Source organism: Sinohyriopsis cumingii, chromosome 3, assembly GCF_028554795.1.
Source record: "Sinohyriopsis cumingii isolate HCF-2022 chromosome 3, ASM2855479v2, whole genome shotgun sequence".
NCBI lineage: Eukaryota > Metazoa > Mollusca > Bivalvia > Unionida > Unionidae > Sinohyriopsis > Sinohyriopsis cumingii.
Window position 1 is genome coordinate 32,975,648 of NC_142963.1, and position 13,737 is coordinate 32,989,384.

At 35.9% G+C, this 13,737-nt stretch overlaps 1 protein-coding gene across 2 annotated transcripts in view; it reads left to right on the plus strand.

The window, feature by feature from the left end:
• LOC149802650 (uncharacterized) overlaps nt 1–13,737 on the plus strand; it is a 104,813-nt gene that overhangs the window by 72,117 nt on the left and 18,959 nt on the right. For both annotated transcript variants that reach the window (XM_089952012.1, XM_089952013.1), the window contains 4 exons: nt 3,882–3,955; nt 5,476–5,527; nt 7,291–7,377; nt 11,024–11,115. In XM_089952012.1, the coding sequence (XP_089808138.1) occupies nt 3,882–3,955; nt 5,476–5,527; nt 7,291–7,377; nt 11,024–11,115 (305 nt within the window). The remainder of the gene's footprint in view (nt 1–3,881; nt 3,956–5,475; nt 5,528–7,290; nt 7,378–11,023; nt 11,116–13,737) is intronic.

A 13,737-nucleotide genomic window follows, 5' to 3' on the forward strand; every position in this document is an offset into this window, starting at 1 on the left:
TTCTAATAAATTTCTTATCAGACCTGTAGTTTTAATAATTTTATTAGTCCAGTTGCTGGTGAAGTTTCAGTTGTAACAAGTCTGGATTTATTTATGCTGTTGTTCTAACTTTTGAAGATCTGAATAAACAATGTCCCTGTTCTGTTGGAGCTAATTGTACAAATCCATGATATCCAATATCTTGTATGTCAAAACAAGGCTTTATAAATCTTTACTGGTTTCCTTAGACTTATATGGTAAAGTTGTGCATTAAAGAATTCAAGCCAAACTTGTGTAATGGTGAAGCTAGCATTGTAGTGCCATGGTCATCAAATTCCTGCTGTGATAAACCATTCCGTCTTACTGCTCTGGTGGCCTAGTGGTTAGAGCATCTGTCTCAGAAGCGGGAGGTTGTGGGTTCGATCCCTGGCTGAGTCATACCAAAGACTTACAAAAATGGTACTTACAGCTGCCTCGCTTGGTGCTCAACATTAGGAGGTTAGTGTTAGGACTGGTCGGCCTGGTGTCAGAATAATGTGACTGGGTGGGACATCATGCTACATGTCTGCGGCATGATTCCCCAGTGCTGGACATCGCTATAAACTGTCACACTGCAGACATTAATCACACGCACATTAATCACATACACATGATTCTGTCTTAAAAGGAATTAGCAATTATCAGATACATGTTCCATTCAGACTTTAGTTATATGTGTTTATCTGCGAGGCCTATCTCTCTGTAGAGAGCATGCTGCTCAGCATGAATAGAAGTAGAAACTGAAGTATTCACAGTATTTGGTGCCAGTCCCTGTATTAAGTGGAGATCACTCTATGTAACTGACACCTAGGTTTCTTTTTCTAGGTAAAAGTTTTATTCTGGACTGGTAGTAGTAGTTCTCCTAAAGTATTTTGATTGGGTTATATATTTGAAGAAGAAAAATGAAAATTCTGAATCTAAATCTCAAGCAATGCCATTAAAAATGAATGCTTTTGTGATGATGTTTCAGTGTTTCTCTTACAAATAATGAATTCTGGCTGATATTTGTGGTAATGTCTTTCCTACCATTTTTTCAAAATTACGCCTGTTCATTGTGCACTTATATTGGAGTTGTTTTAAGTGTGAACAGTACCAGTCCTAAAATCAGCTGCAGTAATGACCCACAGCAGCAGTTCATAAATCAACTACAGTAGTGACCCCAGCAGTCCATAAATCAGCTACAGTAGTGACCCCAGCAGTCCACAAGTCAGTTGCAGTAGTGACCCACAGCAGCAGTCCATAAATCAGCTACAGTAGTGACCCCAACAGTCCACAAATCGGTTGCAGTAGTGACCCCAGCAGCAGTCCACAAATCAGCTGCAGTAGTGACCCACAGTAGCAGTCCACAAATCAGCTCCAGCGACCCCAGCAGCAGTCCATAAATCTGTTACAGTAGTGACCCCAGCAGCAGCCCACAAATCAGCTTCAGTAGTGACCCCAGTACAAGGCCACAAATCAGCTACAGTAGTGACCCCAGTACAAGTCCACAAATCAGCTACAGTAGTGACCCCAGTACAAGTCCATAAATCAGCTACAGTAGTGACCCCAGTATAAGTCCACAAATCAGCTACAGTAGTGACCCCAGTACAAGTCCACAAATCAGCTACAGTAGTGACCCCAGTACCGGTCAACAAATCAGCTACAGTAGTGACCCCAGTACAAGTCCATAAATCAGCTACAGTAGTGACCCCAGTACAAGTCCACAAATCAGCTACAGTAGTGACCCCAGTACAAATCCACAAATAAGCTACAGTAGTGACCCCAGTACCAGTCCATAAATCAGCTGCAGTAGTGACCCCAGAACCAGTCCACAAATCAGCTGCAGTAGTGACCTCAGTACCAGTCCACAAATCAGCTACAGTAGTGACCCCAGTACAAGTCCACAAATCAGCTACAGTAGTGACCCCAGTCCAAGTCCACAAATCAGCTACAGTAGTGACCCCAGTACCAGTCCACAAATCAGCTACAGTAGTGACCCCAGTACCAGTCCACAAATCAGCTACAGTAGTGACCCCAGTACAAGTCGACAAATCAGCTACAGTAGTGACCCCAGTACAAGTCCACAAATCAGCTACAGTAGTGACCCCAGTACAAATCCACAAATAAGCTACAGTAGTGACCCCAGTACCAGTCCGCAAATCAGCTACAATAGTGACCCCAGTACAAGTCTGCAAATCAGCTACAGTAGTGACCCCAGTACCAGTCCACAAATCAGCTACAGTAGTGACCCCTGTACAAGTCCACAAATCAGCTACAGTAGTGACCCCAGTACAAGTCCACAAATCAGCTACAGTAGTGACCCCAGTACAAGTCCACAAATCAGTTACAGTATTGACCCCAGTACAAGCCCACATATCATTTGCAGTAGTGACCCCAGTACAAGTCCACAAATCAGTTGCAGTAGTGACCCCAGTACAAGTCCACAAATCAGCTACAGTAGTGACCCCAGTACAAGTCCACAAATCAGCTACAGTAGTGACCCCAGTACAAGTCCACAAATCAGCTACAGTAGTGACCCCAGTACAAGTCCACAAATCAGCTACAGTAGTGACCCCAGTACCAGTCCACAAATCAGCTACAGTAGTGACCCCAGTACAAGTCCACAAATCAGCTACAGTAGTGACCCCAGTACAAGTCCACAAATCAGTTGCAATAGTGACCCCAGTACAAGTCCACAAATCAGCTACAGTAGTGACCCCAGTACAAGTCCACAAATCAGCTACAGTAGTGACCCCAGTACAAGTCCACAAATCAGCTACAGTATTGACCCCAGTACAAGTCCACAAATCAGCTACAGTAGTGACCCCAGTACCAGTCCACAAATCAGCTACAGTAGTGACCCCAGTACAAGTCCACAAATCAGCTACAGTAGTGACCCCAGTACAAGTCCACAAATCAGTTGCAGTAGTGACCCCAGTACAAGTCCACAAATCAGTTGCAGTAGTGACCCCAGTACAAGTCCACAAATCAGCTACAGTAGTGACCCCAGTACAAGTCCACAAATCAGTTGCAGTAGTGACCCCAGTACAAGTCCACAAATCAGTTGCAGTAGTGACCCCAGTACAAGTCCACAAATCAGCTACAGTAGTGACCCCAGTACAAGTCCACAAATCAGCTACAGTAGTGACCCCAGTACCAGTCCACAAATCAGTTGCAGTGTGGCAGAACATAGAGGTGCTACAGCAACACTGGTAGTTTAAGAGTCAAGGAACAAAATAATCTGCATAGAAAAACTGATCCATATATAAAACCAACATTTTAATGAATATAGCTTTAGCTTTATTCAGGATGTAAGAATTGATAATAACATTTTTTGAGTTAAGGGTATGTGTTTATATTTTGAACTCGATAGGTTTCTGTTTTTGAACAAGATACATTGCTGTCCACATCAGAATATTCATACCATTCTAACAATTGTCCTAGGGATGAAGATTTCTAGAAAAAAAGTTGATTTATTTGTTCATGTGACTTATACCAAGTCTTTGGACCTCAGACTGGTTTCATTGTACCTAAGACTGGTTGTATTATTTACATCATAGTACAGATGGTTTTGGTTCACTTTGAGGACTAGACATTTTCCATGTCTGCAGCTGAAAAGCATGTAAATTACCATTAATGTTGAATGTTATGAAATCCGTTGTTACATATGTCTTATCAGTTGAATTTTCCTGAAGCATAGTGAATCATTAATCATTGGAACAGTGAGAAATAGGCAAATAGACAGACAGACAGACAGATGAGCAGTTTCTTTGTTAGTCTGAAAAAGTTAAAGACTACTAAACAGTCAGACATAAATCTAAACTGAATCAAGATTTTGAATTCTGATGTTTGAATACAAAAGATGGTATACATCATAATTTCAGGATGTGCGGGTAGCTGCAGCAAAAGCTTTGACTGCCCTGGGGATGTTTTCCAAAGCCTGTGAAAGAATTGAAAAGTATGTTATCTCCATAGCTGACACATAAAATTAATTCATTTCAGACAAACAGACCAAATAATAATGTTTCATTCTGAGATAATTTTTTTTATAGATAAGTCATGGATTTTTTTTTAAAATAACGTTATTTTAATATTCATTTATCTAAAATAAAAATTCTGTGACAAAAATACATATTTTTGGAAAAAAAGAATTCTTATTTATTTGTTAAAATTTATTTCTATATTCTGTATCCACTTATAAGGATAAGTAACTTCTGGGGTAGCCCCTGGTAAGGACAGGTAATTATAATGTCCATGTGAATAATTGTTTTTAATGAGCCATTTATTAAACTTAAGTACAGTAAAACATGGATAGTATCATCATAGATACAGAATAATTAATGGTTAATTCAAAGTCAATTTTCTTACATGATGAAGTATGATATATCAATTCACATTAAATTATATAAATAATTTTGGATACAGCAAGGTAATTATGGTGGTCCTGAAAGGTTTGCTACAGAAAAGTTCTACTTTAATCCATTAATATACATTTATCTGTTTGGTTTAATGAGTCTGTGTGTTAATTAACAAATTGAATTATAAGTCAAGTCCAATGTCCAGTCTTATAAGTCAAGTCCCATGCTCTTTCTTATAAGGCAAGTTTCATGTCCTTTTCCTTTCTTTTAAGTCAAGTCCCATGTCCTTTCTCATAAGTTAAATCCCTTGTCCATTCTTATAAAGCACATCCCGTGTCCATTATTATAAGTCAAGTCCCAAGCCCTTTCTTATAAGTCATGTCCCATGGCTATTATTATAAGTCAAGTCCCATGTACTTTCTTGTAAGTCATGTCCCATGGCCATTATTATAAGTCAAGTCCCATGTACTTTCTTGTAAGTCATGCCCCATGGCCATTATAAGTCAAGTCCCATGTACTTTCTTGTAAGTCATGTCCCATGGCCATTATTATAAGTCAAGTCCCATGTACTTTCTTGTAAGTCATGTCCCATGGCCATTATTATAAGCTAAGTCCCATGTACTTTCTTGTAAGTCATGCCCTGCGTACTTTCTCATAATTAGAGTCCAACTGCAAACTACACACCCAGTTTATTTCAAAATATAACTTAACTACAACAGTCTCTCACAATCACAAATAGTTCACTTTAACAAGGTGCTCATTATAAAGAGGTTTTGTAGTTTCTGTACAAGAGATTCAAGCCCAGAGTGAATTGATCAACATATCAAAATGGTGAGACCCATCAATGCAAGAGAACATTGTGGTCCTGGACAGGCTTCCTTATGCAAAAATATTCGATTGCCTAAGTAATAATGTTTCTCGTTAGGATGAAAATAATTGATTGTAGTCAGTATTTTTATGTGCAGGAGAAAGATGTCTTGATTCAATAGTTGTCTTAAAAAGTAATGTAGAAAATATACATAATTGTACCCATTTCAAAAATTGTTATACTTGTGTACAAAAGAGATAATTAATCACATGTTTGAAAATTGTAACTCTTCCATGATTTTTTTTCTCTTAGGAAACTTGAAGATCCTGATGAAGATGTTCGAGCAGAAGCAGTCATCTCAGTGGTAACTATTGCCTTTTTTCCTTTTTCCTTCTTTCTGAGCTTCTTTCACCCACAGATGACATGAAATAGCATATTAGAACTCTTGTACAGCTGTGCAGAGTGACCTGGCAGATTGACCTTTTTATTGAAATGTTAAATATTATGTCCATAACTTTTATTTGTTGTGGTATTGACAGGCTTGCTAGTGGATGCAAAGCTGGTAAAATTCACACCTGTACCTTGAGGGACTATGTCCAGAAAAAATATTGTAGGACCCACTTTCACATTTTGAATTGCTGCTGAAAGTGGGGTAGAGCATGAATAAAGTTAATATGCAATTCTGTGTCTTTTACCTGCATGGATTGACATTTTTTTATTTTATCCCTTTTAGGAAAACCATGTGCTGTCTGAAGCAGACAGCTGGTGAAAATAACTACTTCTGTGTGCTTGGGAAATGTACTTGAAATAGCACAATGTACACTAACTTTACTTGTTCTAGATCTTCAGACAAGAATTTTCACAGCATTGGTATTACATTTCTCTGAAAGTGCACTTATGAAGTTCAAAAAATCATAAAGGTGAAAAAAGTTGTTGTGCTTTTGTTTATAATATTCTAAAGTTCAGATAACAAAAATAGCTCTGCAAAGTTAGCAGCCTTCCAGGCAATGCACATCAGAAGTAAGAGCTAAATGTGTACCCTCAAACCCAAATGAACCCACATCATTCAGATATCAAAATCAAGAAAATTAAAAATTCTAAAAATACACTCACATGATATACACATATTTTTATTAACAAAATTTATGAATTCTGGAAAATCAGGGAAATACACTCTCTTTAAATTTTGAACCCCTGCACAAAATTTTAAATTTTGAACCCCTGCACAAAATTGTGAAACTACAGAGTGGAAAGTCAATGAAAGGTCAAAATGTAAGGTCTCTTGTGTGAGCCTCAGAATAATTTTAAAACTGAGGTGATGTTGTTTTAGTTTTCATGGATTTGTTTTTTTTAAAATTGTTTTATGAATAAGATGAATGCATTTTAATGTTAACACAACTAATGTGTCTCATATTTCTTATTTTCATAAATTTTGAAATTGGTTAAATTTAGAAATCTTGAAATTTGTTAAGTTTAGAAATCTTGAAATTTAGCATTAAAGCTAAATGAATATAGTTCAAATTAGAAAATTTTGTATTAGATTCTAATATATTGGTTTAGTGCAAAGTAACGGTTGATCTCATGAGCTCTTTCATATTGGAATTGGTCGGGATAGTCAGCACCTGTATATTTAGTTCCCTTTTTTTCTTTTCTTTATATTCTGATTATTGATACACTTTAAATATTAAATCTGTCCAGTAGATTTAACCAAAAACATCCACTAAATATTACATCTGACCTTAAATTCAACAAAAATGTCATCTAAAATATCACATCTGGCTAGTAGGTTTAATAAAAAAATCCAAAATTAACATTTGGCTTGTAAATTCAGCAAATAACTCTAAATATTACATCTGGCCAGTTGTGTTTAAAAAAAAAATTAAATCTAGCCAGTAAATTCAGCAAAAAGCTCTAAATATTATGTCTGGTCAGTAGATTAAAAAAATACAAACTTGAGTTTGAGTCTTCTCCATCAGCTGATCCAAAAATAGCCTGCAGAAATAAAAGTTGTTCTGGTTGATTGACACAAAATCTGATATTCAAACTCAATTGCAAAAGCATTTTGATTTCAAGTCCTGTTTTAGATTTAGTTTAGTGTGTCTGGCTTTTCACTATTGTTTTATTCAGGGTACATTGGAGATGAAAAATGAAAAGATAATCCGTCTGCTGTTAGAAATGCTGGAACTTGACAGCAGTGACTATGTTAGACTTATGGTAAGACACACACACACTCACACAAACACACACACGCAAAATATTAAAAAGTATGATATGGGTATATTAGTATTACAGTAATTATGTGATAAAATCTTTGAAGACATCCTGTTGATCATTGTATACTGTAGCTTTGAACAAGATGAATCCAGATTTTCTGCCACATAATATGCAGGTATATCAGGGTCAATGATCTCTTTAAATTATAAGAGGATTAATGATGCTCATTTTTACAATGCTGGAGTTTAGATATTGATGTTTTTACGTAGCTACGGATCAAAGCAATCCAAAATCACTTTCGAATTAATAGGTTTATATTTCCTTGCACTACTCTTAGTTGCATATTTATCCACAAGTTTGAGTCATTATATCGGAAGAGTGGGGTGGGGGAGAAGTACCCTGTCACTAGTACTTAAAAATTCATCAAATTTGCACAGATTGAAGACAATTGACTCCTTTTATTAAATACAAGATAAGTTGATAGAATTCGAGAGATAGTTACATTTTGAAGTGTTCCTGTAATGCTACAAAAGACTGCTTATTGAAATTGTCAGCTGTTATTTAGGCCAGGTAAGTGATTCATTATCACACAGTAAGTATGCAGGCCAGATGAGTGATTCACTACTATCACACAGTAAGTATGAAGGCCAGGTGATTGATTTACTTTCACACAGTAAGTATGAAGGTCAGGTGAGTGATTCACTATCACACAGTAAGAATGCAGGCCATGTGAGTGATTAACTATCACACAGGAAATAAGCAGGCCAGGTGAGTGATTCACTATCACACAGTAAGAATGAAGGCAAAGTGATTGAATCAGTATAACACAGAAAGTGTGAAGGCCAGGTGAGTAATTCACTATCACATAGTAAGTATACAGGCCAGGTGATTGATTCAGTATAACACAGCAAGTATGCAGGCCAGGTGAGTGATTCACTATCACACAGTATGTTTGCAGGCCAGGTGAGTGATTTCACTATCACATAGTAAGAATACAGGCCAGGTGATTGATTCAACTAAAACACAACAAGTATGCAGGCCAGGTGAGTGATTCACTATCACACAGTATGTTTGCAGGCCAGGTGATTGATTCACTATAACACAGCAAGTATACAGGCCAGGTGAGTGATTTCACTCTCACACAATAAGTATACAGGCTAGGTTATTGATTCAGTGTAACACAGCAAGTATGCAGGCCAGGTGAGTGATTTCACTCTCACACAATAAGTATACAGGCTAGGTTATTGATTCAGTGTAACACAGCAAGTATGCAGGCCAGGTGAGTGATTTCACTCTCACACAATAAGTATACAGGCTAGGTTATTGATTCAGTGTAACACAGCAAGTATGCAGGCCAGGTGAGTGATTTACTATCACACAGTTATTAAGATTGCATTGGTGCTATGCAACAGAATGCCTGTAAACTGATTTACAGCAGGTCATAATTGTTAAAGGTTTCTGTAGGTCTAGTATATGTTTTATTGACTTCATAATTTTCTTTCATAGGACAGTAATTCCAGTTACTAAAATTGTATAAAAGTTTTTTACTTTTTGATTGGTTAATTCATGAAGAATACAATCATATGCTGAATAACAGCAATGTTAAGTGCAGTGGATTCAGCCTGGGATCATGTGTGTCAGGGATTGATTAAAATAAATGCAACAGACTAACAACAAACAGTGCAAAACTAGTCTTTAATTTGAATGAGTGTTTTTGACTCTTATTGAGTCTACACAAAACAGACTAGGCAAACAATAAGCAGAAAAGAAAGCATTAAAATTACAGAAGTGTACGTTACTATGTGTGATGGAAGTATTGTTTGAAAATGATGTCACACCTCGTTGGTTTCAACTCAGACGATAAAAATGGCAGTGTAATTTGTATTCATTTACAAAAGGAGGAAGAATTGTGAAATCAGTTTTCTTAATGTAAATTGATGTAACCATAGGTTGTATCCCAGATAAGATATTGCTTCTATAATGACATTATAGCATTCATAATACCCATAAGAAATACAATAAATATATTAGTAACTAAAATGGCAGTGATTGAGTAATGAGCCAAATTAATGATTTATTTAATTGAAACAATTGTAAACAGATGATATTGTTTGTGTGTGTTTAGAATCTTGGTTTAAGCCACATGGTTTCAATTTTCTGAAGCAGTTTATCCAGTAAGATTCCTTTTCAATCCTGGTTTTGAAGCTCTAGCTACAGTTGTGAGGAATTCCAGTTAGTATAATATCACTGAAAGTATATCCAGGGAAAGAGAAGTAATCTGCAACTGGATTTCTGTCATCCAATTAGCTATATGAAGATTGATCGTTTTGTGTAGCTCTTTTGTTTCTGTGACCTACTGAAGGCTGCAGGTCTTTCATGTGATAAGATTGATCCTTTTGTGTAACTCTTTGGTTTCTGTGACCTACTGAAGGCTGCAGGTCTTTCATGTGATAAGATTGGTCCTTTTGTGTAACTCATTGGATTATGTGACCTACTGAAGGCTGCAGGTCTTTCATGTGATAAGATTGATCCTTTTGTGTAACTCTTTGGATTATGTGACCTACTGAAAGCTGCAGGCCTTTCATGTGATAAGATTGATCCTTTTGTGTAACTCGTTGGATTATATGACCTACTGAAGGCTGCAGGTCTTTGATGTGATAAGATTGATCCTTTTGTGTAACTCGTTGGATTATATGACCTACTGAAGGCTGCAGGTCTTTGATGTGATAAGATTGGTCCTTTTGTGTAGCTGTTTGGTTTCTGTGACCTACTGAAGGCTGCAAGTCTTTCATGTGATAAGATTGATCCTTTTGTGTAACTCTTTGGATTATGTGACCTACTGAAGGCTGCAGGTCTTTCATGTGATAAGATTGATCCTTTTGTGTAACTCTTTGGATTATGTGACCTACTGAAGGCTGCAGGCCTTTGATGTGATAAGATTGATCCTTTTGTGTAGCTCTTTGGTTTTTGTGACCTACTGAAGGCTGCAGGTCTTACATGTGATACAATTGATCCTTTTGTGTAGCTCTTTGGTTTCTGTGACCTACTGAAGGCTGCAGGTCTTTCACACGATGAGAGAAAATACATTCTTTCTTTTGCACTTTATGGTTTGGACTGTGTACATGCAACTTATCACTCCTCGCCATGCTAGAGAATGTGTTGGTGTCTATCATATGTTGACAAGCTGTGCACCTTTTATCAAGGACACATGCAAGATAAGGATATAAATTAGAACTTGTCTTGAAGACAGTTCTGCAACAAAATAATGGTCTGTCAAAATAGTTGGTCTTTCATGACAAGTCCATCAATAAATCTGTGAATGGAGAACCTCGTCTTGCAAGACAGTTGGTCTCATAGCATTTGGTCTCTTAAGAAAGGTTGAACTATACTGCCATTTTACATTTCTCATGCGTCGGTTCGAGTCTCGGATTCGGCTAATCTGGTTATGTGAGAAAGCTTGCCAGTAGCTTCTCGTGGTTCGGTGGTTCTTTCCGGGGATTTTCCGGGTTCTTCCTCCACCATTAATACTGGCCGCCATGTATAGCCTATATTGTGCTGAAAAATGGCGTTAAGCCCTACAACAACAACAACAACATTACATTTCTCAGTCTGTATGATTAAAGTATGTTCATTCTACCATACCTAGATTGCTCGAACATTCACAGTCCTAAAAATGACAGACAAGCGAATTGTGAGAGCTTTACGTGAACGGGACAAGGTGGAAGGTGCTTTGGCAAGGTATGTTTTTTCAAAGACAACTCAGTGTCTTTGGCAACAATTTTTTCTGTAGTGCTGTTTTAATAGCTATATCAGAATACTGACATATCAGCTGGTGATAGCCAGTCTTTAATTATAAATCAGTGTTTTAATTTACATTGTGTTCTTCTCAGGTAAAAAAGTACCAACTTGTTCACCTCTTTTTTATGTATCTTGCAACAGGTGAAAGGGATTACAGATGAAAGGGATTAATACATGTGAAGGAAATTTATATGTTGGCAAGCCAGTAAAGGGTTAAACATAATATAAACTTCTAGATAATGACCACTAAATTTTTAAAAAGCAGTTTTAAATATAAAAAATTAATTTCCATTCAGCTGTTTATTAGTCTTATATACTAATATTTCAGAAAGATATGTCAGTATTTGATTAAGTCATAGATAATAACAATATGAAAATATAGTAACTTTGTGATAGCCCTACATTTGCTGACAAATTTGCCCCATCTCAGTGTCACATTTAGTTAAAGAAAAATCCACTGACAAATGGAAAATCATTATAGTGATGGGCTTAGTGCATGTTATTAACATTTCCTGAATTGCTATCATGTAGTATTTCTTTTTAAAAAATATAATGTTTGGAGTGTGCTAATGATTTTAACAAATGAATGGACATGGGATTAATGTATTGACGTTGTGAGGAAAAGCTGGTTTATAATTTTTACATTAATCATATTGGTGTGTTTTGTGCTACATGCTCTGTCAAGTTTACTTGATTTTAGTTGTTTGTTCATTTCTTCAAAAAAGAAATATTGTCCCTGTAGTTGTTAGTAATCAGAACATGGCATTCACTGTATTTGAATATGAAGGGAAATGTGAAGAAAAACATGACATTTAATATAAAGTAATACAAAGAGTCAGATTACTAATTTGTTTTCATATTTCTTTGATTTGTATTTAACTTTACAGTAAGTAGAAGTATATTTTTATTTCTTTGAAAGTATATTATAACTCACACATTCTTGTATCATAAATGATATACTGTACATATTTGCTTGAAACCTGATTCCAATGGTAAACAACATAGGCCCTGATCTGACATTGCATAATATACCAGGAGATCAGGGTCTATATAGTTTGTTCTGTTGATTACAGGCAGATATGAATGGTACCATTTACACCACTCCCTTGATAACTCACACCCAGAAAACTTGCAAATCTGCTTTTAATGCAGTGTCAGGCATAGGTCCCATTTTTGTAATCCATAAAAATACGAATTGGTCTCTATTTGTTCAATGAGAAGAAGATTGCAACTAAAATTAGTAATATGACCTTGATATATCGATTGTTTTATCATCAAATATGGATGTTACTAAAATTAGTAATATGACCTTGATATATCGATTGTATTATCATCAAATATGGATGTTACTAAAATTAGTAATATGACCTTGATATATCGATTGTTTTATCATCAAATATGGATGTTACTAAAATTAGTAATATGACCTTGATATATCGATTGTTTTATCATCAAATATGGATGTTACTAAAATTAGTAATATGACTTTGATATATCGATTGTTTTATCATCAAATATGGATGTTACTAAAATTAGTAATATGACCTTGATATATCGATTGTTTTATCATCAAAAATGGTTGTTACTTGCAGAAAATTTAGAATTATCATCATAAAATTAACAAGTTTTAAGAAGATTTTTAGGGAAAAATATTTTCTTAATGCTTAGTAAATAAAAACATATCTTGAAAGAGCATTCATTGAAAAATGCTGGTAAATGCTAACAGGTGCATCTTTAAGAGAAATAAACATAACTGAAGAAGTCTTGTCGGGTGAAAATTCTTGTTTCAGTCTCAAAATTTTGTTTCATTGTAATCATGGTTAGTTCTCTTGTATTCAAACATGAATAGGGCCATTCAGCTATCACATCAATGCATGCAAGCTCTTCTTTGAGAACCTAGTTAAAGGATGACTTTATTTTGATCTACAACTTTTGGGAAATGTTTGTTGCATTGTAATAGTTGATTAAAATTGAGCTGCTTTGTATTATCTTATTAACTGTTGTTTTCCCCAGGTTTTTAACTTGTTAGAGTATAACTTACATTTTTGATTGAGTCTGAACAACCTGCATTATACACATTGATGCGTACTCACTGTTTGTGTTTGATAGAATAAAAGTTTTGATTTTGATTTATAGTTATCTTTTTCATAAGCTAGATCTAAATCAGAAGTAATATTTCTAAAGTTATCTGCCAGTACAAAGTCCTTAGTTTGCAAAGGCAGCACTCACTTTGATTTCACAGTTGACATTCCTTTTGATCGAGCTGCACATTTGATACTTGTTCAGTACCATGCAGAGTCCATATTCAATTAACAGAGTTTATTTGAACTCCCTGTGATCATGCCACACAGTTGACACCTGTTTCTTTTTGTGGCATATAATTTAATAGGTTTCACAAATATATGCTGAAAGTGTAACTTACTGAGCCCAAGCTAAGTCTGCACATAACACTTGCAGATGACAACAAAGATGACAAATCAGAATTGGACAATGATTATGATGACCAGGATCAATTCTTGTGTTTTGTGCCAGGTGATATTAGCAATATTTATGGGATACAAT